Source organism: Carettochelys insculpta, chromosome 1, assembly GCF_033958435.1.
Source record: "Carettochelys insculpta isolate YL-2023 chromosome 1, ASM3395843v1, whole genome shotgun sequence".
Classification (NCBI taxonomy): domain Eukaryota; kingdom Metazoa; phylum Chordata; order Testudines; family Carettochelyidae; genus Carettochelys; species Carettochelys insculpta.
Window position 1 is genome coordinate 105,015,572 of NC_134137.1, and position 27,277 is coordinate 105,042,848.

Here is a 27,277-nt window from a genome sequence, read left to right on the forward strand (position 1 = left end):
TTCAAAGACTATTATGATTATCATTTGAACCAACAAAAGGACTGGAAGTCAAGGGCTCTCCAGTGACCAGCCACAATGGTGTGCACTAGAAGAAAATTAAGCTGATGCCTGTCTGCATCTATATATTGGAGGTTGGCGCCTCAGTAGTGCATTTCCATCTTTTTTTACTGATGTAAAACATAATCATCACATACCTCAACAGTAGCTTTTGACAGTGAATTTTTTTAAGGAAAAGTAATAGAAAATCTCAGCACATTACTGAGGATACAATTAAGTGCAGTAGCTTTTCAATCATCTCACTGTAAGCATATGGGAATCTTTCCCCTGAGCTCGATAATGCAAGAGGTGAGTGCCCACAGTTCAAGTGTGGAAGGGGCATAGGGCCTCACATAAGGTAGGTCTCAAGGACAGGGTTCTTCCACTAACATTAACAAGAGTGCAACAGCATTAACACTTCCAAGAAGTAATGACTGTACATTCACAATAGCTGGCATTTAAATCTCTATCGCTGTGTCTACACTAGCCAAAAACTTCGAAATGGCTATGCAAATGGCCATTTCAAAGTTTACTAATGAAGCTCTGAAATACATATTCAGTGCCTCATTAGCATGCGGGCAGCCACGGCACTTTGAAATTGATGCGGCTCACCGCCGTGCGGCTTGTCCAGATGGGGCTCCTTTTCGAAAGGACCCCGGCTATTTCGAAGTCTCCTTACTCCTATCTGCTCATAGGAATAAGGGGACTTCGAAGTAGCCGGGGTCCTTTCGAAAAGGAGCCCCGTCTGGACAAGCCGCACGGCGGTGAGCCGCGTCAATTTCAAAGTGCCGCGGCCGCCCGCATGCTAATGAGGCACTGAATATGTATTTTAGTGCTTCATTAGTAAACTTCAAATGGCCATTTGGATGGCCATTTCGAAGTTTTTGGCTAGTATAGATGTAGCCTATGGGTGCATCTACATTAGGAACTAACTTCAGAGTTAACTTCGAAGTTAGGCACTACTTCGAAGTAGCCACCAGAGAGTCTACACATATTTTCCCTTACTTCGAAGTTAACTTTGAAGTAGGGAGCCCAGCTTTGAATTCCTTACTCCATTCCTGGTAATGGAGTAGGGCCCTACTTCGAAGTTTAACTAGGGTGTGTGTAGCTCTCAACTGTGAAATTGTACTTTAAAGTAAGCAACTCTGAAGTTATTTTTGCAGTGTAGACTCAGCCTATATGTTTGTACAGAAAACTCTTATGTTTACCAATGTATTCAAAGGCTGTTAATACAACTAGGGCCCACTCCTGGTGCCAGAGAAGTACACAGGAAGGGAAAAAAAATCCCTGAATCAGGATTGGAGTCCAAATGGTAACTTTTGTTTATCCCAATAAATCATTGTTGAGTGGCCAGGATTGGGGTAAAGTAAGTTGCGCTCTGTGAACGCATTAGGATTCTGACCATTACTTCTCATTTATTTTATGATTATCTCTCAACAGCTCCTTTTAAGTGAATATAGTTATAGCAGCGTTCATGTAGGGCTCAAGCTTGCAGAAAGGTTTTGGGTTGGCTGAGCAGTGCTGGACAGGATTCAGATGCATGAGCAACTCTGAGGTTGCACAGCAGTACGGACTTTGAGCTCCATCCATACTAAGCCAGGGTTGCTGCCTTCTACAGCAGTGCAAAAATATTAAGGAATGCCAAGTGGCCGAAATTGTCAGAACTGTGTGAGTGAGGTGTCAGAAGCTAAGATTTTCCAAAGCCATTACTACTCTTGAGTGCCTGCATCCTTACATATTTAACCTAAAAATTAGTTGAAAATTTAAGTTGTCTCTAGATTGGCAGTCAAGATTAGACATACATCATCTCCGATGACTTATGAAAATCTTGGTGCTGATGCAGAGGCATGCATTTCATGCCCTGAAATTAAATGCACCACTGTCCTACTGCCCCATAAAACTTACTGTAACGCTCATCCTCCAACCACTTTTTGCCAACGTATGCTCTGCTGCAGGATTCCGGCCAGGTCAGTGCAAAACACAGAAATGTCTATCAGCTAACAAACCCACATTCTGCACCATTCTGGTAAGGCAAACCACTGTCAAATAAGGACGTGGTTTGAAAGGCATTACAATTCAGTGCTCACCAGTATTTACGGTGCAGATGGTGTGAGTACAAGAATACCTCAGAAACCACAGTAGGCATGTATGAGAACACAACAAATTTACCACAAGAGTAAGAGGAGCCATTAGGATCAGCACTTCTCACACGTCCCATGTCAGTGTGTACGTGGCACAGGGGACATGAATTAAGGAATCTCCAGTTGAGCCTCCTGCCACTCTCCAAACTGCCATGAGCTGTGGCTTTTAGAAGTTGCTGAGATTCCCTTTACACCCACATCTTGGAAGAGGAGGTGGCAAGTGCCATGCTCTACTCCCTTAGCAGATACTTATGCTTGTTTCTACCATCTAGCCCAGTAGTTATCAAACTATGTCACAACACGAACCACATCTTAAAGCACACTATGTCCAAGAGGGGAAGAGATCCATGAACCAATCACATAGCATCCATGTGTCAACAGCAGGTGATGACATAGACAAGTGCCATCAGGCAATTCTATTACACATTTTGAGCCATCCTGGAATTCCGTTGTGCAATTGGAATGAAGGAGAGACATCAGCGTGTGGTCAAGCTCTCTGCAGATGCCAGTTTCAGAGCCTTAGCTATAGCCCCTCCATTACATGCAGGATGGAGCCCTCGTTTCTCATGAAGCTGGTCTTCGCTTTGTAGGCACTCATGTACAACAACTTTTAATTCTCTTGATACACACTTAACTTTCACCTTAAATTTAGGTTTTTTGTTTTCTATGCAACTATCATACAGATATGATTAATCATTTTCTCTAATAAAATATCTAAATAGGAGTCACCATGCAACATCCTGGAAATGCACAGCAGGCTCAGGAACGCAGTCTGGTGATCCTGAACAAGCGATTGTTTCCAGAGTTCTGAAACTGGTGCCACACAGGAGATTTATAATGTAAGCTCTGCTTTGCTTGTGCCGTTCAATAAATCTCTTCATTAGTATTCACAGTTATAAATAAGGCCTTGTGTATGTACTCTGCACCTATAGAATTTGTTGCAGAGAACACTACTGACTGCTAAAATCAATTCCACTTGAATCTACCCCTTCTTTTTGTAAAAAATGGAAAAAAAAGTTCTAGATATCATTACTGTGAAGAAAAGCCTGGAAGTGTAAAGTTATGCAGTGGTCTCTTCCTCCATATACAGAAGGGTGAAAATGGTAAACCCAAGAGGCATGATGTGCCCCATTCATTGAAATCATGAGCCTGTGGACTTTTAAATACCATTGCTGCAAATTACATGTTTTTCCAAGGTGGCAAAAAATTGCCCACTTCTACTACGCACTTCTCCACTATGCAGAAGCCAGGTGCCAGTCATTTTGTTTTCTGAATCTCAGGCATTTTGCCTGCCCTGTGTTCTCCAGTCTGTCCCTCAGACTGGATTCTAATGCACGCTCCTGATGATGTACTACAAAGACTGGCAGCAAGATCCAAGGGAAGCCAGGAGCATAGTCTGGCAAGCTGGGTTGCCCTGGTAAGACTGCAGCAAGCCTTGTGATGAGCCACTGAAGCAAACTGCAAAAGCCTTTCTTCATTGACATATGTTTGGGGGATAGTGGAAAGGACAAGAGAGGAGGGAAGCAAGGTGTTTCTGATCTGTGCCAGATAGCATCAGTACAGCTGAAACCAGGGTAGATTGGCTGGCTGAAGACCATAGCAAAGTGATTGAGATAAAGGCCAAGAGAGAATACTGGGATGTGTAGCTGAAAAGGTGGGAGACTGGGACAAGAGAAGGCTGGAGGGGTCAGGCCAGAAGTGTCTGTAGCTACTAACATCCCCTCAGAACAGGGAATAGAAACCAACGTTCCTCTCCACTAAGCAAACAGATGTAAAACCAACTGGCAAAATGTATGCTGCATTTACCTCCAATGGCTGGCCCACACAGAAGATGACAACCTAACCCTGTGATCAGCTACTCCTTTAGCTCAGTCAGTAGAGATGTGAATGGTGGATGCCAAGATTCTGGAACTGCTAAACCACTATGTAGGAGTCCAGGCAATTCCATCTGATGGAATTTGTTTTTTCAGGTTGTTTTTTTTAAAAATTCAGGAAGTTACATACCAAAAGCTGCTTTAATGTTAAGACTGCAGAGTCATGCAGTCAGAAATTAGGAAATATCAGTAGAAAGGTGCTTTTGCAATCATAATTCTCTACCTTGGTCATATGCATTATAGTATGCTCTTTAATTACACAGTCACATTCTGTTTGCTAACAGGACCCTGGCATCATTCAGTGCACAATATTAGCCTGTTTTGAGAACAAAGCATGATTGTGTAACTGCAGAAGGCTATTGTCTGTAGGGCTCCGCCTTGTTTGTTACAGGAACTAGAAGGTGTATAGTGAATGAGGCAGGTATTGCAGAAAAAAGAAGAATCTCATAATTAAAAATGTTGAGTACCAATCTTGAGCATGGGATTCTATACCTGCCTCTGCCACAGAGATCCTGTGTGATGCTGAACAAGTCACTTAAACCACACTTGTCCAAGATGGTCAATACTGTATGTTCTTGATCTCTTACGTACCCAGTTTGAGAGAACTGGAGTTTGATTTGCAGACATGCTAAACATTCACAGCTGCAACAGAAATCAGAGTGTATTCAGAACAAAAAGTGCTATAAAATGCTAAATTATTTAAAATATTGGGCCACAAACTTATCAAACTGGGCACCCCAATTAGTAGGCCCTTGATCTCAATGTCTCTGCGTCTCAGCTCCCCATCTCTAAAGTAGGAATAATATCCCCCTCATCTCAGAGCAGTATTGTGGAAATAAATCAAGTAATGTCTGTGAAGCACTCAGATGCTGTAGTGTTGAGCATCATAGAAAAACTCACAAGGAAATTAATAATTCTTAATTTGGAGCTGGTTTGAATGTGTAATAAATAAGGCCTGGAGCCATATACTGAACAATGAAAAGAAAGCAAAATATTAAATAGCTGCTTATTCAGTGAGCACCATTCATCGTGTGCACTGAGCAAGGAAAAGACAGTATATGATCATATGACTAACCTCTGTGTCACAAGGGGGCTAAATTAAGGTTGCACAGGCAACCTTAACTTTGGCATACTCTAATTTCTGAGTGCTTGACCTTAATGTTCCTTCAGGATCGTTTTCCATGAGTGACATACGTCTACAGCAAACACTGTATTATTTACACAGACATATATGTGCAGACACAAACGGATGCAAACAATCTCCAGCATAATCTTTCACCTCAGGACACAGATCATTTTGTGCTCTGGATGTACATTACTTTAAATCCCAGTAATAACTCATTGAATTTAAGGGTTTAGAATTGAAAAGCTGATAGTCCCTTAACTCCAGGAGCGGGGTGGGGCCTGCACTAGTACTGAATATTTTAACCTGTGAAAAACAAGACTATAGAGACAAACTGAATTGCAATGTATTTTAAGCCTACCTGTTTGGCTGTTTCAATCAGAGCAGAAGCTTCAGCCTTGCCCAGATGTTGCACCATCTTGTATAACAGGCTCTCTTTTTCTTGTAGCAAAACGTATGGCTCATTATAGTCTTTTAGTCTTCCTGCTTCTAAAACCTGTGAATCAGCAGCAACACACCTATTAACACATTAAATTCTAATACAACTTATTACAGTTCACTCACTACAATAGTAGGGATGGCAGATGGGATTTTTAAACAGTATTATTTGATTTAATGATAAAAGGCATTTTATGCATTGAAAGCTGGATGTTCTAATATCCTTTTAGTGGGAGCCTGGTATATTTTCTGTTTCTAGACCAGATGTTTTCAACCTTTTTCTTTTGGAGACACCCCCTCCCACAACATGCTGCAAAAACTCCACAGCCTTGGGACAGACTCCATGCTTCAGCTCTAGGGGCAGGAGGTCTGCCCCATAACGCTTGGGAGCCTCACAAGATAAGAGGGTTTAAGGATTTTATCCTGACTCAGTGCTTTGCTACTCGGGGCAGGAGGAAGCTTAGTCCTCTAGGGCTGGAATGGCTTCTGCTGAGGCTCTACGGATGGTACTTCACCCCTGCAGAAAGCCAAGGCACAGAGCTTCAGTCACATGGGGCACAGAAGCACAAGACTTCTGCACTATGGGGTCCCTGGGCTTCGCATTTTGGCCCACAGACTGCTGGCACTCAGGACTCTGAGCTTTGGGTACTGGGGCTCTGAGCAGCACTGCCTGGCAGACCCCCTAAATGGGTTCACAGACCCCAAGTGATCTGTGGCTCCCCAGTTGAGAAACATTGTTCAAGGCTACATGTACAAACTATAGTGCTCTAAAGTCATTTCACTATCTGGAGCCAAATGGAGATACTTAAGAATATGGAAATCCAACACTACTGAAGCCACTCAAGAGGCATATCAATTACAGTATTCATCACACAAGGAGGAAATTAGGAGCATAAAGATGGAATCTGAGGAGTCAATACCTGAAGATGTAAAATAAACAAGCAGTTTCTGAAGTGTTCCATGAACAGGCAGATCTTTTGGACTATTGGGGGTAAAAGTGGTAATTAAGGAAGACAAGGACATTGCTGAGAAGCTAAATGATTTCTTTCACCAGTCTTCGCCATGAAGTATGTTAGGAAGATACCTACTCAGCTATTTCTTATAATGAAGATGAGGTATTATCAAAGACAGAGGTGTCAAAAGAAGCGCTAGAACAAATTTATGTCTTAAAAAGCAGTAAGTCATGAGGCCAACAGTATAGGCTCAAGATTTTGGAAAAAGAAAAAAAAAGAGGAATACAGTGGGTGAGTTGCTAGGAAATAGTGAAGTTTCTAGGAAAATTGCTAGGAAATAGTGAAGTTCCCACTCTGCTAAAGAACTAAAAGGTAGCAAATATTGTACATACATTTTTAAAAGATACTAAAGATGTGATCTGAGGATTTACAGGCTATTAAGTCTTACTACTTCCATTGGTCAAAATGATAATTAAAAGTAGAATTATAAAGCACTATGTAGGTCATGATAAAATAGTATCATGGCTTTTGCAAAGGAAAATTATGCCTCACAAATTTATTAAAATTGCACCAGTAACACATTTAGATAAAAAGTCTCAGCAGAGTAGCTGTGTTAGCCTTTAACTTCAAAAACAACAAGCAGTCCTGTGGCACCACAGAGACTAACAAATTTATTAGCCCACAAGGTTTCCTGAATAAAACCCACTTATTTTACCCATGAAAACCACTTGTTGAATACATGAAAGCGCATGATAAATTAATAAAATAAATAACGTAATAAATTTATTCATCTCTAAGGTGCCACAGGACTGCTTGTTGGTTTTACAGTAGACAAAGGAGAAGTCATTGAAAATTTACTTGAACTTCTGAAGGCTACTGAAGAAACTTAGTACACAATATACTACAGACAAAGAATGTTCATTGTTTAATGTCTCACTAAGGCTATGTCTTGACTGAAGAGATCCATCAGCAAAAGATACGCAAATTGCACACAGCATTTGAGTCTCTCATGCCAACAGTTTTGTTGAGAAAGGCTTTCATGACATTTGACCCACATACATGGGGCTAAATACCAGGAAAACCCTGCTCTGCCAACACAGCACTTCTTCCTTGTGTAACAAGGATGGCCAGGTTGTCGGCAGATGGCTCTTGGAGCGGCAGATTTCTGATGGGAGACCTGTGGCCAGAAAAACTCTCTAAAATATGGTAGATATACACTTACCTAGAATTCTGTACTCAGTTCTCAAAAAGGATACTGCAGAAAGACAGGGACAGGTGATGAAAATGGTTAAAGAGATAAAAATGCGTATTGAGGGATGTTAAAGAAATTGGGATTATTTGCTTTAAAGGAGAGCTGAATAAGAGGGAACACAGTAAAAGTATTCAAAATAGTAAACAGTAAGGAGAAGTTAGCCCAAAGACCTATTCTCCATATTTCATAATACAAAACCAGGGAATGCTAAATAGAATTGAAGGGTGGCAAATTCAAAACAATAAAGAGAAAACCACTTCATACAATGCTCAATCTATGTATCGTGCCCATTGTGACAAGGTTTTATTGAGGCCAAGAGGTTACAGGACAAATTAGACCAACAGACTGATCTGTATGGTAGTCCCCTGTAAGAATTAGGCTTTGTTGATGCTTTCTGCTAATACATTTTTAACATCTGGATTTAGCATTAGGAAATGTAAACTCCCAGCTCTAAGCTGCTGCTTAATACAATGTACAAATTTTATACATTTAGAAGTATAAAAATGCATTATATTTGAATGTGTGATAATTAAGATAATACATAGAAATTATTTTTAAAAAAACTTACAGAGGAATAGCTATATACTATTTTTTCCATTCTGAAAAACTTCTGAAGAAAATGCAAAGGCTGTGCAATTAATTTTTCTAGTGAACAACATGTATCCAGTATTGTAATGTGTATTTACAGAGTGTTAATGGGAAACTTTTGAAAGCTCAAGTCATATTATGTAGCACATAAATCACACTCACTCTATAATGAGTGTTCAAAGCATGTCACCTGGGCAGGTATTAATTACACATGCAGATATTTCAGTATTCTCAGACCCATTATTGTTAATTGACATATTTAAGGATAAATTACAAATGTAATTTTCACTGCAATTTTTTGTTTACTACAGTAAGTCATAGTTAAGTGCAGCTTTCTTAACCATTTAAGGATAACTGAATCTATCATAAACACAGCACCTATGTACATAATAATTAAGATGACCTATAATTTGGCATTCCAAAGGTACCCTAAATGTGCAATCTTTTTTTTTTTTTTTTAAGTATAGCACTTTATTGTGTAACCTCTCCTTATGAAATCAAAGACTAAGCATGTTCTTTAAATATAGGACGCTCTCTATGTCTCATGTGAAGATCTGTGTAGATAAAATGAGGTTATTTTCTAAGTCAAAGACTGCTGCATACTATTATGGAATACAGATTGTGCTAAAGATACAAGAAACTTTGGGAACTTTACAAGAAACAAGCCACTAGACAAAATTTAAAGTTTTTGACGTATAAAAGGCCTACATGGCTTTTGGTTTACTTATCAAAAGTCTGCTTCTCGCCTGCGCCACACTATTGCCACAGCCGCATTCAAAGGAAACAGATGAGCTGGAGCCCCCCATTTCCTCTAGTCTCAAAGGGCAGAAGCAGCTGATGTGGCATTATCTCTGGGCACACCTCACTTTTGGAACTCACATTGCACTTTAGTCTGAAACACTTGTAGTTCATCAAGCTTTGGAGCAGCATGCAAGGCCCATATGCTTTCCCTAGCTGTAAGGAAACACTACTGTGGCCAGAGTTCTTAATGATTTTAAATAGGTTTTCCGCTACTGGATTATCATTAGTAGACATGAATATTGATTATCGGTCGAAGTGCAAGGGGGTGCAGGTATGGTCTCATTCGGAGGTGCGCAAAGTGAGGGGGCTGGCTTCCTCATGGGGGGCATGAAATTTCATAAGGTGGGTTGCAGCACGATCAGCTGCTGGGTGTCAGGCTCATTCAGCTATCAAAAATGTTGAATATGCTACTGTTTTTATGTCTGTGCATTCACACTAATATATTGATTAATGAAGTTTTACATTCTACATATTTATTTTCTTACATGTTCCAAAAGGGTTGTTTTTTTTTTTCATATGAACATAACTGAAATTTCCATCAGCTTGGGTTACATGAGACAGGTTGTGGGAGGGGCAGGCAGCTGCTAACCGCAAGAACAAAAAGTGGAGCCCACCTAAAAGATTTGCTCACCCCTGATCTATTTGGTACTAATATATTTAAGAATAGTTCATGAAAGTCTAGAATAAAAGATAGGTAGTTTTCTTGAAGTGGATGAAATCATTTAAAAAAAAACACTTCACATTCATAATAAGTAGTACTTTAATTCCAGAATTAGACCTATTAAAATCAATATCGCTATTCACAAAGTAAGCTGCTACTCAATGTAAAAGCAACAAAATTTGGTCCTGAACCACTGAAACTTATCTTCTGATCAAATTACATCCAAAGTATAACTCATGCCACTGTAGAATATGACTAAACTCAGCTCAAGACACTTTCCTAGATTGTTGTACCTGTTGAATTTGATCCAGAAATGCCAGACAGCAAGATCATACAGGAGGGAGTGAGATAAGCATGGAAGCATGTGTTAGTGTTATACCAAAGTTAGATCTTGATTTACATCTAAGCTGACACAGATTTTATCTTGGACAAATCACTTAATTTCTCAGTGCCCCAAGTTTCACTATTTGTAGACTCGCAAGGGTGCTGTAAGGATTATGAACTACTTATAAAGTTCTTTGAGTGCTCTGGGTAAAAATGCTTTATAAACCCAAAGCAGTGATATATAAATTAGGGCCTGACTCTCCACTGCCTTGAACCTTGTGCAGTCATTGCCTGTGCAAAGTGAGTGTAAAAAGCAACCATTTTGATTTGGCAGTATTTTTGTACCCCCATGCACTGATTCTGCTCTGATATATGTGACTATACCAGGGGCAAAGCTGAGGACACATGTCTAAATCTTGTAATTTACTTTCATGGGGCTATTGTCACGGGTCAGAATAATTCAAATGAATACAAGTATACAGGACAGAATCTTGGTGATCGCTCACAGGACTATGATGAAGGTCATCTTTAAAGTTGATGGAAGACATCAATCTATCTTGATGTGCAAAGTGCATGTGATTATAACTTTTTCCTCCCCGGAATGTCATTTGTCCTCAGGTAGCACTGGTTATACACTTTTTAATTTAAAAATGTATAAATGTGGCTTTAGTTCTTGAATAGACCCCCCCAGCCATTTCTGAACCATCTCATGTTTAATCTGAGTACGGCGTTCTCTGGGGATGAAGAACTGTCATCCACCTCATCACACACAACGTCATGTGAAAGTTACAAAAGCAGTGTACCACGCTGGACAGAAGGAACCACTAAAATTTAGTTTAAAAGAGAGAGACAGATCAACAGAGAAAAGAGTGGGAAAGGATTTAACAAAATGAGAGGAAAGCAGTGAGTTGAACAAGCAAATCTGGTAGCCAAGTGTTACCCATACAAACTTCTCTCCTCCCCATGGCCTCTCCAGCCAGCCTCTGAGAAATTTTTGGTTTTGCCACAAAATATTTCTAAGCTACTTTTCTATAAAGATTTTTTTTAAACACCACAAGCTTGTTGACCATTTTTTCTCTGGTATCTGTTGCAATAACATGTTCCCCTTTCCTCTCAATCAGTGAAAGTTTTAAGGATTCTTTTTCATAATTTTATTTTTATGCATTAGCTTAGGGCCCAATTGGTGCAATAGCTGATTTTTTCACTTTTTGTGCCATCAAATACATTCTGAGCATCCACAGCAAAGACCAAACTGGCCAGCAGACTTCATGAACATTACTTTTTGCTTAAGATTAGTTTAAATGTATTATGTACTGAATTCTCCTCACAGACTAGTTATTTGGACATTCAGCACATTTTGGTGGCTAGGTCTGCATTCATTCTTACTTTTGCAAACCACTTAAATGAATGCGGGAAAATGTTATGTCTAAGTATAAAATACAGGATAAAGAAGTGATAATGTAATCTAGAGTTGTTTTTGGCTAAGAGGAAAAGGGGTTTAAAAGATGTTGAAGACAAAGAAAGTACATGCTGTATAAAAACTAGATTGGATGTATGCATTGAAACGTAAGTGACAAAACACGTATGCACTATTTTTCGTTTACTCCTCTTTCTGCCCACAATACTGAGCTGTAGGATTTGGGTGAATTCAAATGAGATACATTTGCCATAAATACTCATTTTGAAAGCAAATAATACTTTTCTTCTTACATAATCTATATTATCTGCATTATCTCATCAAGCAAACATATCACAAGCCACTGCTTAAGGTAAAGCCTACAGCCTCTGAAAGAGGACTAGTACATAATATATAAACGGTGGCTATCCAACAGAGAGACAAAATTTGAACTGGGACTTTTTTAACTTTGTATTCGTTATTTTCTAACTTTCGCCAATGAAAGCAGCCAAACAAATAGAACTCATACACTTATAAAACAAACATTCTGAGCAAAATAGATTACAATGTTTGAAGTGTTCAGCAAGAGAGAAGGGAGAGAGGGAAATAATTATTTCAATTCTTAAGGAATGAATTCACCATACAGCCACAGGGAAAATTGGACATTCAAGAGTTGACCATAAATGTTGTTTTTATTTCCTATTAAAAAGGAAACTAATTCAAGCAAATTTTCTCCTGGGGAATAGGTCTGAATTAATCTAAATTTAGAGAGAATGTAACTAAACAACAAAATTATTATGAAGTTCAATATGCTATTAAGAAAAAACACTTGAAATAGTGTTATCCTCTGAGGACACATCAAGGTGATCTGCAAAAAAATGCTGGCAAGAAAGGAGTACTTAAGAGACACTTTGAATTGCATTGCAACTCTAAGAAATATATTTTATCCAAAACGCTAGATAATGCACAGCTTTGTGGGAAATAATTCAGCAGCCTGCGGCCAAGTTGAAAAAACTCAGATTGAAGTTTTAAATGTTCTCCTCCTGTGGCTGGTCTAGCTAGCTCAGAAGCTTATACACATTTTTCATAAGAAATATTTTGTAGATCTCATCCTCCCTAATTCATGGTTGCAACCCAATGAGGATACATAGAAGTCTGCACATTTAATGTAAATGTTCCCCATTTCCCTCCTGGGACCTGGTAAAACTACTCCATTGTTAATGGCAGCTCATATTGGGTGCTGATTTCATACCACTTGCTGTTTCTGTACCCGTCCCTCTCTCCCTTTACAGTGCTGAGCACAATGACAACTTTAACATCCTTCATGTTCCTACCCATTTCGCCACTGTCTAGATAGGAGAGTGGTATGACAGCACCACTGACCATTAAGCTTCTGCATATGCTCTTTCCTGACTTTCTGGGAGAGAAGCAATGCTTTAGCACTCTCCCTCTAGCATCTGAATTGCTGGGTCTGCTAAGTCTTAATTACAACTCACTGGAAATTGACCATGCTTCCATCAATTAGTAAATTACTCTACCCCAAGCAAATTAAGGTATCAGTCACCTCCACTCTTGTTAACTTTTACCGGTAGCTTCTTTAACATTCTAGCTTTTTTCTGTTTGCTCATTTGGCTGCAAACATCTGTAACAAACTGCTGAAATTCCTTCACTGATGGCCATCCTCTGATACTAACACCTCATATATTCTGTTTCCAGCAAAGATGTCTATGTGTACCACTCACTGTGGAAGTTTATTCATTCTTCAGCCTCTGCAACTCAAAACCATATCTGTAATAGACTACTAGATTCACATGATTTTCACTATGCAGTGTGTAAAAGTCTGGCATCACCCACTCCTGTGGAACAGACAGTGAGTTAACGGATTACACACTTCCAAGAGTTTTACTGGCAGGTTTCTCACAACAGCACAAGCTTTAGCATTTCTTCTATTTGTTCATCCTTAAGAGACCAAAACAGCTCTACTTCATCACAGTGTGTCTTGGAAGACTAACCCATGCCTTTCCAATCTCAGTGACCACAAAACCACAAATAGATCACCTGTAAGAGTCAGACCATACATAACTACTCGCTACTTACAGAATATCCAGAATCACAACAATTGTGACATTTTCCTCATGATCAGCCAGCAACAATAGCTTTCTTCAGTATATATAACAGAAGAGCTTGCTTGGCTGTGATCCTGACTTCTGTCATTTTCATACTTGGCAACAAATGTATGACTCAAACGATTCTTGGAAATTGCCCTGTTATGCCAGAAACTATCCACTTAAGGTTTCAGTAACTGGTATGTCATTTTCTGGTCTCTGTTTAACAACAATGTTGGGTTTCCACCACAGGAAAAAAAATCAAATTCTTTTCAGTCAGGTACTGCTGTATGTGGGTTTTATTGATCTTCGGTTGCATACAAAGGATCTGACTCCACAGTCCTCTCTCACTCCCAAATAATATTGGAGGAAGAACTCATAACTCACACAACAGATTAATTTCTTTTTCAATGTGGACATAGAGGCCACATCTACACTTAGTAAAAACTTCAAAATGGCCTGCTAATGGCCAAATTGAAGAATACAAATGAGGCTCTGAAATGCATATCCAGTGCCTCATTAGCATGCCAGCAGCCAAGTGCCGTGGTTCACCCCTGCTCGTCTACCCCAGGGTCCTTTTCAAAAGGACCCCACCAACATCAAAATCTGCTTATTCCTATCAGTTCACTTGGGACAGAAGAATCCCAAGCACACTTACAGGCTGGGGACCAACTGGCTAACTAGCAGTGCAGCAGAAAGGGACCTGTGGATTAAAGTGGATGAGAGGCTGAATATGAGTCAACAGTGTGCCCTTGTATCCAAAAAGTCTAATGGACTATTGGGGTACATTAAGTGAAGCATTTCCAGCAGATCTAGAGAAGTTATTATTGCCTTCTACTTCGCACTGGTGAGGCCAAATCTGGAGTAATGCATCCAGTTCTGGGGCTCCAGTACAGAAAGGATGTGGACACATTGGAGTGGGTTCAGCGGAGGGCAACAAAAATGACTAATAGGCTGGAGAACATGACCTCTGAGGAGAGGCTGGGAAGATTTGGGCTTATTTAGGTTGCAGAAAAGAAGACTGAGGGGTGATTTGATAGCAGCCTTCAACCTTCTGAAAGGAGGCTCTAAAGAGGATGGAGAGAGACTGTTCTCAGTGGTGACAGATGGCAGAACAAGGAGCAATGGTCTGAAGTTACAGAGGGAGAGGTGTAGGCTGGATATTAGGAAAAACTATTTCACCATGAAGATGATGAAGCACTGGAATGTGTTACCAAGAGAGGTGGTGGAATTTCCATCCCTAGAGGCTTTTAAGTCCCAGCTTGACAGATTCATGGCTGGGATGAGTTAGTTGGGGTTGATCCTGCTTTAGGCAGGGGGCTGGACTAGATGACCTCCTGAGATCCCTTTCAGCCCTAGAATACTATGATTCTATGTACTCTACTCATGGTCCCACCATTTAAGAGTCACGATACTAACAATACAGAACACAGAGATGTAGCCATGTTAGTCTGTATCTACACAAAACAAAAAAACAGTCCTGTAGCATTTTAAAGACTAACAAAATAATTTATTAGGTGATGATCTTTTGTGGGACAGACCCATGTCTTGAGATCTGGAAACTCTGTAGAATTCATGAGCCTGGGACCTGGGCACTCAAGGCTTCCAGGGTCTTTGATGGATTATAAAGGACATGGGCCTCAGAAACATGCCAGGAAGACTGTTGAGGAGGTGTCCTGGCTGGAATCTCCTGTGTTTTCCAGCAGGATTTTGTCAGAATTAAACAGCCTCTACAAAATATTTTAGTTGGATATTCTGGCAAATTCTGATGACAATAGAATTTGCAGATCTGAAGAAGTGGGTCTACCCCATGTAAGCTCGTCACCTAATAAATCCTTTTGTCACTCTTTAAAGTGCTACAAGACTGCTTTAATACAGAACATGTCACTCTTTGTTTCACCTTCAGGATTATCATTTCTTAATACTGAGGATTCTAGAAACTCTACGGGCTTTATAGAATAAGTGATGTTATACTTTGTCACCTCTGCTTGGTACTTAGACATAGAGATGAGGCCAGATTGGTATAACAGCTGCTGATAAAATAGAGTGCATCAGACTGAGTCTAAATATTTCCCAACAGAATGATGGACGTAGGCTCACTGCTGTCTGAACTCTTGAGGTCTGACTGTGAAGTACATTACAGTACTATAACTTTGTCTTGCTGGATATTAGTCATTCCAGGATGTAACTGAAACATACTTTCTGTACAACCAAGAGATACCCCCCATATGTTTGAAGTTCACAACTACTAGAAGGGTGAATTACATTTTTTTTAAATTAGAAGTATTGTTTGCACATTGAGTTTCCATTTCAAAGAAGCCTTATAGTGATATGTAAGTCTCCAGGAGGGAAACATCACTATCACTCCGAAATTTGGCAAACATTTCTCATCACTTCAAAGACTTCTACACAGCTTTCCTCATAGAAGAGCAGCATGATGTAGGGTTCAGAGCAGACAAAAGCATCAGGATTAAAGTATTTTAGTTCTGCTGATGTCTTACTGCGACTTTACGCATATCCCTCAACAGTCTCCCTGTCACTCAATTTACCCATCTGTAACATGGGGATAATATTATTATGGTTTTATTATTATAGGATTATAGGTTAGATGACCTGACCTAACAAGTCTTTTCCAATTGTAGTTTCAAGACCTCTGAATACTTCCCTACCTGGAGGGGTGCTAAGGTTTAATTAATTATGTTTGTACTCAGCTTCGAAATTTCCAGATGAAAGGTTCTGTACAAATGCAAGATATTATTACTCATTTATGTGATTGTGTTAGAAAACTATTGCCTTACACAATACAACTCTTCTCTCAATGATTTCAAGTGTTTGAAGTTTTGATAAACATATTTATAATTAAAAAAGATGTAGTGGAGATAATCTTAAGGCGTGCCCTGGATTATGAAACCAGAAATATGGCTTTGGGGAGGAACAAACTAAAATTAAAAGAATTCCTCTGCCTGTAGTTGAGTAAAAAGCATTCTGTTCTTTCTTTTTCAATTCAGCTTCTTTCCTTGTCCTAAACAGAATAGATTCTTATAGTGTGAGTAGATGACATATAATTTTTACCCTGACCCAACTTTGACATTTATTCATTACTATCTCAATTTTTTGTTTTAATACTTGGACTTAACCATTAGTACCGACAGGGCAAGGTGGAGGGGGTTTGCCTGGTACTAAAGTCAGGCTTACAGTCCCATAATTGTTGGGATCACCATGGGAGACCGTTTTAAAAATTGGTGTCATATTAGCTATCCTGCGGTCATTAGAAGGAAAGGAATAATAGACACTAATAGAGAGTAGGAGTGGATATCAAGAAGAAAGACAGTGCCAATACCAATGAAACTAATTGGTAGGCAATACTGACAATAGAATGACTGGATGAAGCCAAGCAGAAAAAATGAAGATGTCCATATACCAGTAAAGGACCCAGTGCAACAAACTGTAACAAACTGGAGAAGCCAGAACTATTAGTGCAGGAAGTCAGACCAGATATTATAGGAATAACAGAAACATTCTGGAATAGTAAAGAGTACAGCTGTTCAAGGGTATGTGCTATTCAGGAAAAACAGACATAAAGGTAAAGATGTTGTAAGTAGCTTTATATATTAATGATAAGCTAGACTATCAAGAAATTAGAAGAGAGGCAATGGACAAAACAGAGTGGCTATGTCTACACTACGGCGATCTGTAGACAGAAGTTACTGTCAGAAGATATATTTGACAGAACTTCTGTCGACAGATTGTGGCCAGATAGCAAAACACATAGAAAAAACTATCCACTCTGTCAACAGAGAGTGGCTGGACTGCCCAGCTGCTCTCTCAACAGAATGGCTAACCAAAAGCACAGCACACAAAGCTGCCTGGTGACCCAGAAGCCCTGTTTGTCGACAGAGGGGGCTCCGGAGCATCCACATGACTTTTTTGTCAACCGATTCTGTCAAGAAAGGCGTTCTGCCACATGGGTGAAAGGCAGAAGTCTGTAAACAAAAGTGCCACATTCTGTTGATTTACTGTCAACAGTATGCATTTTTAGCGTGGATGCAGCGTGAGTTTTGGTGACAAAACCAGCATTTTGTCAAGAACATTCGCTAGTGTAGACATAGCTAGTCTATCTGGGTCCAAAATCTCTTTGACAAAGAAAACTACCAGAAGCTTTCTGAGGATCTAATCTGGATATGGGTAGAGACCTCTTTCATGTTTTTAATGAAATAAATACTACTGGGAATTGTATGATTTAGGAAGACTAACTGCTCAGATGTAGATTGGAGGACTAAAAATAGTAGGACCCAAATTTTCCTAAATGTGATAGCTGTCAGGTTTCTTCATCAGTCATCAAATCTATAAGAAAGCCTACAAGGAATAGGAAGATGGGATGCATCAGCAAGGAAAGCTACCTCTTGGAGGTCAGAAAGTGTAGGCAAAAAGAGATAATTACCAAAAGCCAAACAGAGTTGGAACTTGAAAAGCAAATTAAAACCAATATTAAAAGATTATATAGCCATAAAAATAAAAAGAAAAGGAGGAAAAAAGTGAGACCTCTAAGCACTGAGAAAGGGGCAGAGATTAAAAACAATCTAGCCATGGTCCAACACCTAATCAAACACTTTGAGTTAGTTTTTAATTTGGGTAATGATCAATCTGGAAGTCATAGTAGGAAGGGTCATGAAAATGAGGATCTGGAAGTAGAAGTTACCACATTCAAGGTGGAGGACAAACTCAAAACAGTTTATTTGGAATAAAGCAGAGAGCCCCGATAATCTCAGTCCATGGGATTATCCGTATTAAAGGAGCTAGCTATTGCGATCCTTATAGGAAGAATGTTTAATAAACCTGTAAACTCGGGGGTCATACCCTGTGATTGTAAGATTGCTAATGTAGCATGTAGTGTTAAGAAGGCATATAATATGAGACAGCATAAATTTGGGATGGCCTAAAACTGAGGGAACTTTTCTTAAATTATTTTCAGCATTCTGGCCCTTCAACCATGCCTCTTTGTGGGTGCTGACAGAACTGTATTCTTATTCAAGGCCTGGTCTTTCAAGTGGGAGCATCTTCTTAACCCATTTCTGCCTGGTATGGACTTTATATAAAGGTTGAACCTTCACATAAAGGTTGACAGGACCTGACTGGTGCCGAATGAAAGAGCTTGCTAAACTACAGCAGGTCAATATTTTCTAGCATATTACCAACACTTCCACTGCTTACTGGGCTATTAAAAGACATTAGGGAGAAAATACAGCTAAGTAACAGCACAGAACACAGAGTCAGGACTGAGGGCTGCAAACAAACTTTATAAAACCATCAGAAACTTGGCCACACCTATGATAAGTGGTTCTCCAATTACAATCATGCTGAATTATGGATGTTGCTGGGCAAGAGTATGCCGGACTAGAGAGGCTCAACCTCTACCTCATAACAATTACACATTTATATTTAACAAATAACAAAATATTCAGAGCCCATATCTGAAAATATATGCACAAAGAGAATACAACAAGAAGACCTGTGACACCTTATAGACTAACAGGTATTTTGGAGCATAAGCTTTCATGGGCAAAGACCCGCTTCTTCAGATGCATGAGCTGGGGGTTCCAGACAGTTAAGGTTAATCATGACCTTAACGTTTGAAATTCTCTGACTTTTGAGTAATTTGTTTATTAACCTTAATCAATAATAATCAATTAACAGTTTGCTTGCACAGAACATATATATTTAGGGGTGCCAGATGTACTACTACCACCATTAAAACAGTCTTCTTGTTGTAAGAACATTGAACACCGTTTTGGGTTTCATTTGTTTTGAACGCAGACTTTTTTAAAGTATAGTTTCATTTTAAAGTATCTCTTTCATAGACAGCGCCACTTAGCTTCTGACTGGCAGAAGCTGAGAGTGGATTATTCAATGGCTGACCTTTTTTGTCTTTCTGAAGCCTGGCATTGACCAGTATTGGAAGACAGACTTCTAAACTAAAGGCACTGTTGGTCTGACCCAGTACAGTCATTCTTATGTTCTTATTTTCAATGGCAGACAGTGCTTCTGATTTTTTTGGAGGCAGAGCCAACAGTTTCAAGTTGGTGTCTTTCTTGTTGCTAGTGTAGTGAGAGAAGATTAACTCTCACTCACAGCTACTGGAAACCAGCTGTAAGTGGCTCCAAGCCAGGAAATGCTCTGTGTAGTGACTTGAAGAAAAGAGGTTTCTTAATGGCTCACAATAGGTATTACATTTCTCATTCTTTTTGTATTATGTTCCCCTCCCCTGCCCCTGCAAATTCTTACTGAATTCTCAAGCTAGAAATGTGAGCTAGTAAAGGTTGCTGAGCTTATGGGACACTTTGTAAATCTCTTCCTTAATATAATCCAGAAACGACAGCCAAACCATTCCAAAGAGACGAAGACTGGATTGTATATGGACAGAAAGGCATTTTAAAGGAGAGGGGTCTGTAATATAAGCTAAAAGGAAACAATCCAACATCAAAAATAGCAAGCTAACTCTAGCGCTCGAACAAATGAACTATGTTTAGCAGTAACAGAGAGAGCACTATGAGAAGAAATACTATTTTGAATTTATTTTGCTCCAATATTTTGTAGGAAATTAATACATAAAGAAAGAATTAATAGCTATCATTATGACTATGCTGTATTTAATAACATGAAAACATCGTTATAAAACAGCATTCTGAACCTAACATGCTAATGGTGACTAATGAACCAAAACCCATAGAAACTCCTTTGGACAGCCAACACATAAACAAGGCTATTGATTAGATGCAATTGTTTCCTAACAAACCTTTTGTTCAATATAGTGGCAGTAAACAAAATCAGATCCATCAGTCTTTATGGGGAAGTATTCATCAGTGAAACAATACTTAATTATTGCACCTTAAGCACTTGCAGTTACATGACTTATTATGATAATCTTTATGAAGTGACTAGCCAGCATAAACTATAATCCATCAATTCACAGCCTAATATACAGCTGCTTCATTTTTGTATACACCATACTACCCTTACAATACTTAACTATTTATTTAAAATGCATTTATTGTGTCCAGGAGAAAAAATAACTAGAGAGAATAAATACACTCCCTCTTTAACTTTTATGAGAGAAAAGGTTTAATAAAAGCAACTGCCAGTTATTTAGTTTAATTTCACCTGCATCTAGGAGGGGAAAATATACTTCTGACTTCAGCTCCACTAAATCTTGACCCTTCTGTTCAACTATAGGGATGACCTCCAGTGTCATTTCTGTTGCTGCTTTTTGTGATGTACAGGCCCACAGAGGCCCTCATCCTATGATTAATAGCGTGTGGGTGGATAGTTGTGCCCGTGCAGATTTGCATTAACTTCATTTAGGCTCTGTGCAAGAGCAGCAGTCTGCTGTGAGCTCCCAACTACACGATCAGAGCTTAAGAACTGAGCAGAGATGACAGATCCCATTCATTCAACTACTGAACAACTGGCAGTTGCTTTCATTGACTACTATCAAGATCATTTCAAACCAACCAACAAGCACTGAACGGCTTCATATTACATTCCATGCTCTTAACATGATGACCTCCATCTTGATGCACTATGTCTTTATCCAATTTTCAAGTTTCTTATAGTAAGACAGTGCAAAAGACTGAAGAAACACGGAAAGCAAATAAACTGAGATATGCTTTACACAGATATTCAGTGGGAGGAAAGAACCTAGAAAGTAATAGTTCCAATAAAGAGCTAGAGCATATAACAAAGAACAAGGACCAAATTAGACACAAGTTTGCAATGCAACATGGGAACAAAATAGGGTCATACTAATTTAAGTTGTCCACACACAACAATGGCAGAGCAGAAAAGCAAGGGTCCTTCTCAATATAGCTCTGAGACTGCTACATAATAAATATTAATAAGAAGTCCTGTGGCACCTTATAGACTAACGGATATTTTCGAGCTTAAGCTTTCATGGGCAAAGACCCACTTCATCATCACCAAAATATCTGCTAGTCTATAAGGTGCCACAGGACTTCTTGTTGTTTTTGAAGATACAAACTAACTCGGCTACCTCTCTAATAATAAATATTGTTTGCAATTCTGCATGCATCAGTGCTAGAAAGATCCTCACAAATTGGAAGAACTTCAAAGAGAAGAAACAACAGTGCTTAGTAATTGAGACTTTGCAGGGGCTTACATATAAGGAAAGACTTAAATGTCTCATTTGAATAGTCATAGTAACAGAGAGGGAGCCATGCTAGTCTATATACTATCAAAACAAAAAGCAGTCAAGTAGCACTTTAAAGACAAGCAAAATAATTTATTAGGTGAGCTTTTGTGGGACAGACCCACTTCTTCACACCGTAGCCAGACCAGAACAGACTCAATATTTAAGGCACAGAGAACCAAAAACAGTAATCAAGGAGGACAAATCAGAAAAAAATGATCAAGGTGAGCAAATCAGAGAGTGGAGGGGCAGGGGGGAAAGTTAAGAACTAGATTAAGCCAAGTAGGCATACGAGTCCCTATAGTGACGCAGAAAATTCCCATCCCGGTTCAAACCACGTGTTAATGTGCCGAATTTGAATATAAAAGCCAGCTCGGCTGCTTCTCTTTGAATAGCGGTGCGAAATTTTTTTTTCAGTAACGCATACTCTTAAGTCATTAATAGAATGCCCCATTCCATTAAAATTTTGACTAACTAGTTTGTGGATCTGGAGTGTTTTGATGTCTGTTTTGTGCCCATTAACCCTTTGTCTAAGAGAGTTAGAAGTCTGTCCAATATACAAAGCATCTGGGCATTGTTGGCACATGATGGCATAGATTATGTTAGTAGAGGAGCATGAGAAAGTGCCCGTGATTCTGTGAGTAACCTGGTTAGGTCCAGTGATGGCATTTCCAGAGAAGCTATGTGGACAAAGCTGGCAGTGGGCTTTGTTGCAAGGGAAGGTTCCTGGACTGGTATTCCTGGGGTACAGACTGTGGCTGTTAGTGAGGATCCTTATGAGGTTGGGAGGTTGTCTGTAGGAGAGAGCAGGCATGTCACCTAGGGCCTTCTGGAGTATGCCAATCTGGTGTCTGACCTCTGTAACTTTGTTCTCACACACAATTATTTCCAATTTGGGGACAATTTATACCTCCAGGTTAGTGGAACTGCTATGGGCACCCGCATGGCCCCACAATATGCTAATATCTTTATGGCTGACCTGGAACAACGATTCCTCAGCTCTCATCCCCTATTACCACTCCTCTACTTAAGATACATTGATGACATCTTTATGATTTGGACCCATGGTACAGAGACTCTAGAAGAATTCCACAGAGACTTTAACAATCTACACCCCACCATCAACTTATGCCTCAATTACTCCACGCAAGAGACACATTTCTTGGACACTACAGAACAAATCAAGGATGGCCTGATCAGTACCACAGTGTACCGAAAACCTACTGATCACTATACTTATCTACACCCTTCTAGCTTCCATCCTGCACACATAACTAAATCCATTATTTACAGTCAAGCTCTTAGATACAATCGCATTTGCTCTGATCCAACTGACAGAGACCAAAAACTACAAGACCTTTACCAAATATTCATAAACCTGAATTACCCATCAGGAGAAGTAAAAAAGCAAATCGACAGGTCCAGACAAATACCCAGAGACCAGCTACTCCAAGATCAGCCCAAAAAAGCCCAGAACAGAACACCACTTGCCATCACCTACAGCCCCCAACTCAAACCACTGCAACGAATTATTAAAGACCTACAACCTATCCTTAATCAGGATGCCACACTCCAGAAGGCCCTAGGTGACATTCCTGTTCTCTCCTACAGACAACCTCCCAACCTTATGAGGATCCTCACTAACAGCCACAGTCTATACCCCAGGAATACCAGTCCAGGAACCTTTCCTTGCAACAAAGCCCACTGCCAGCTTTGTCCACATAGCTTCTCTGGCGCCGCATTCCAGGACTTGTTGTACTCCCTCTGTACACGTGCTCTTTAAAGAGCTGAGCCATGGATTAGCCATGCTTGTAGGTGCAGACCCTGAGGGTGCGGGTGCACTAAGGACCCCTGAGCCTGCATAAGTAAGTCCGGCACCACCGGTAGAGGGAGCGGTGGGCCGTCCAACATGCGCAAAAGCAAGGGAAGCCATTGCTGCCGATCCCAAGCGGGACTATGAGTATCATGCGAGCTCTCTCCCTTCTGGCTTTGCGCAAGACCTTGTGGCAAACAGATAGATCTGGGGAAAACCCCCATGTACGAAAAATGCGCCATAGCAGATCGGAGCGGATCTGCCGTTCGTGTGTGATTGCAAAGAGCCTGCTCAGCTGATCTGCTTTCACGGTGTGAGCGCCCGGCAAGTACGAGGCTTTCAACGTTATGTTGTTGGCGATGCACCAATTCTACAATTGAATTGCTTCCGCACATAGGGCACGTGATCGTGCTCCTCCTTGTCGATTGATGTAAAACATAGTGGAGGTATTGTCCGTATTGAATCCCGACTACTTTGCCATGTAGGTAATCTCGAAAATGTTTGCAGGCGTTGAACACTGCTCTGAGCTCCAGCATGGTTATGTGCAGTGTCTGTTCCACAGGGGACCACAGCCCTTGCGTTACCTTGTCGCCGATGTGCGCTCCCCATCCTATGTGGGAGGCGTCGGTTGTAAGAAAAAATAGAAATTTGTGGTTGGTGAAAAAGGCACCCCCACTAGCAGATTCTCGGGGTTTTCCCACCACGCCAGGGATCTGCGCACCTCTGTTGTGGGCGACACCACCCTGTGGACAGTGTGGGATGCCGGTTTGTAAACGCTTGCCAGCCAATGCTGCAGGCTTCACATGTGCAACCTGGCATTCTGTACCACAAACGCCGCTGCCACCATGTGGCCCAGCAGCTGTAAGCACGTTAAGACCGGCACCGTGGGGCTGTATGTGATGACTTGCACCAGCGAACTGATGGCGCTGAAGCGGGCATCGGGTAGGGACACCCTTGCTGTGATAGTTTTATGCATGCCCCTGTGAACTCTATATGTTGTGTGGGTTTGGACTTTGACTTTGCGAGGTTGATGACTAGGCCCAGCGAAGAAAAACGTGTCTGCTGTGACGCGTATCATGCATGAGACCTCTGCCTTCGAGGTCCCTTTTAGCAGGCAGTCGCCCAGATATGGGAAAAATAAACACCCCCTGTCTGTGCAGGTAGGCTGACACCACTGCCAGGGTTTTGGTAAAGACTCTGGGGGCCAAGGAGAGGCCGAACGGAAGGACCCTGTGCTGGAAGCGCTCCTGGCCAACCGTGAAGCGGAGGAAGCGTCTGTGTGCCGGGTGGATTGTTATATGAAAGTAAGCATCTTGTAAGTCGAGTGATACAACCCAGTCTCCATCGTTCAGTGCCATGAGTATCAAGGCAACTGTGATCATCCGAAAACGTTGCTTGCGCAAGTAATGGTTGAGGCCCCGAAGATCTAAGATGGGCCTCCAGTCTCCTGTTTTCTTCTCTGGTAGGAAGTAGTGTGAATAAAAACCTTCCCCTGGAATTATTCCGGCACTCTTTCCACCTCCCCTATGAACATAAGGTGATTCACCTTCTGCTTGAGCCTCGCCTCATGGCAGCGTCCCTGAGGTGAGGCCTGGTGGGAGGCTTCGTCAGTGGAAGCAACCGGAAGGGGATCGCGTAACCCGTGGCTATGATCTCCAGCACCCATTCGTCTGTGGTGATCTTTTGCCATTGGGAGTGGAACGGTCTGAGGCGATGATGGAACATGAGATGAGAGTGGCATTGAGCGAGGGTATTGATAGTGCAGCCCCCGACATACCCGTCAAACTTGTTTTCTTTGGGCCTGACCCAAGGGCGTACGGCTTTGTTGAGAACGTTGCCTAGGAGTTCTGTACTGTTGCTGCTGTTGATAGCGCCCTTGGCCGTAGCCCCGTTGATATTGAGCACTCTGTGGTTGTAAGTGTAGCGTCTTTGCTGAGGATAAAATTTTTCCCTCCTGTATGGGGAAGTATAAATGCCCAAGGTTCTAAGTGTAGCACTCGAGTCCTTACTGGAGTGAGGGACCTAGCCGGTTGAGTCTGCAAACAGCTTTTATGTATCAAAGGGAAGGTCCACGATCTTCACCTGTAGGTCCCTCGGGATACCCGACGTCTGGGGCCAGGATTCTCTGCGCATGACCACTGCTGTAGCCGTTGAACGTGCCGCCGTCTCCGCCACATCCAGGGCAATCTGGACTCCCGTCCGTGATGCTGCGTAGCCCTCTTGAATAATCGCCTTAAACACCGGCTTTTTGTCTTCCGGAAGTGAATCCATGAGGGGAGTAAGCCTGGAGTAATTATCAAAATTATGGTTTGCTAGGTGTGCCCATAATTTGCCATTCTCAATAGCAGGGTAGAAGAGGAGTATACCTTCCTACCAAACAGCTCTAGCTTCTTAGCATCTTTGTCCAATCCCCCCGATTTGTACTGAGAAGCCTTTGACCTCTGCTGGGACGACTCGACCACCAAAGAATTTGGTTGTGGGTGACTGAAGAGGAACTCCATGCCCTTTGCCGGGACGAAGTACTTCTTATCCGCTCTCTTGTTCGTAGGCGGAACAGAGGCCGGAGTCTGCCATATAGTAATGGCTGACTCCAGAATGGCTTCGTCCAGCAGAATAGCAATTTTGGACGAAGCCGGGGGTCTCATATTTTCCAGGAGTTTGCGATGTTTCTCCTGCACCTCTACCATTTGAATGTCTTGCGTGAAAGCCACCCTTTTAAACAGTTCCTGAAACTGTTTAAGGTCATCCAGGGGAGAGACATCCCCGGGGGCCATGGCCTCATCTGGGGAGGATGAGGAGGAACCACTAGGGTAAACCTCCCTCGAACCCTCGGGCTCCTGCGGTCGATGATACACTTGCTCACTGGAGGATTGTGAAGGAAAGTCTTGGGGTTCTAAAATTAACTCCCCTTGAGACAACTGTGTTTCCATCCCCGATCGGGAGTGCCCACGGGGGTATTGAGCGGCCGGAGGGGACCTGCCCCGGGTGTAGGCCTGTGGTGTCTGTGTCCAGCATGGTAAGGACGACCATGGCAACATGGGCAAGGGTCCGGGGATGGAGACCTAGACCACTCACGGGGTGTGTACCCCCGATGTCTGGGAGAGCGAGACCTCTGCGACGACAGATAGAGGTGAAACTGGCTTGTGATAGTACTCCAGGGGATCCAATCCCAGAAATGGTGAAGGTGGCCCAAGCCATGGTGACATTGGTTGGAGGAACGGAGGAGGTGGTTCCGGATGGGCCGGTGGAGACACAGGCCTTCGGTGCAGCGTGTGTATCACAGGGGGAGGGCTTGGTGCTAACAGCAGCGCAGCCCTGTCCAGAGATGGACTGCGGTGCCGGGCTTTTGATTTTGCCTTGCCCCTCCCATGCAGGGCTGGCACTGCCCCCTTCCGTGCCAGGGATCTCGGCCCCGCTGTCAGCGCTGCGCTCGGCACCGTCAGCTGCGGTGCCGCGCCAGTATCCTCCTCCGGTGCCTGCAGGCTCCGTGCCTGGCGCCCCTGCACCGTTGGTGCCACGGGGGCCGGTATTGCCTGTGGCGGTGCCGCCGGGTCCGGCGCTTGCCTCGC

General features: G+C 41.6%; 1 protein-coding gene across 5 annotated transcripts in view; it reads right to left on the minus strand.

Annotated features, from left to right (window-relative positions):
• Positions 1-27,277, minus strand: part of ABCC4 (ATP binding cassette subfamily C member 4 (PEL blood group)) — a 227,138-nt gene that overhangs the window by 5,167 nt on the left and 194,694 nt on the right. For all 5 annotated transcript variants that reach the window (XM_074989214.1, XM_074989223.1, XM_074989232.1 and 2 more), the window contains one exon: positions 5,536-5,670. In XM_074989214.1, the coding sequence (XP_074845315.1) occupies positions 5,536-5,670 (135 nt within the window). The remainder of the gene's footprint in view (positions 1-5,535; positions 5,671-27,277) is intronic.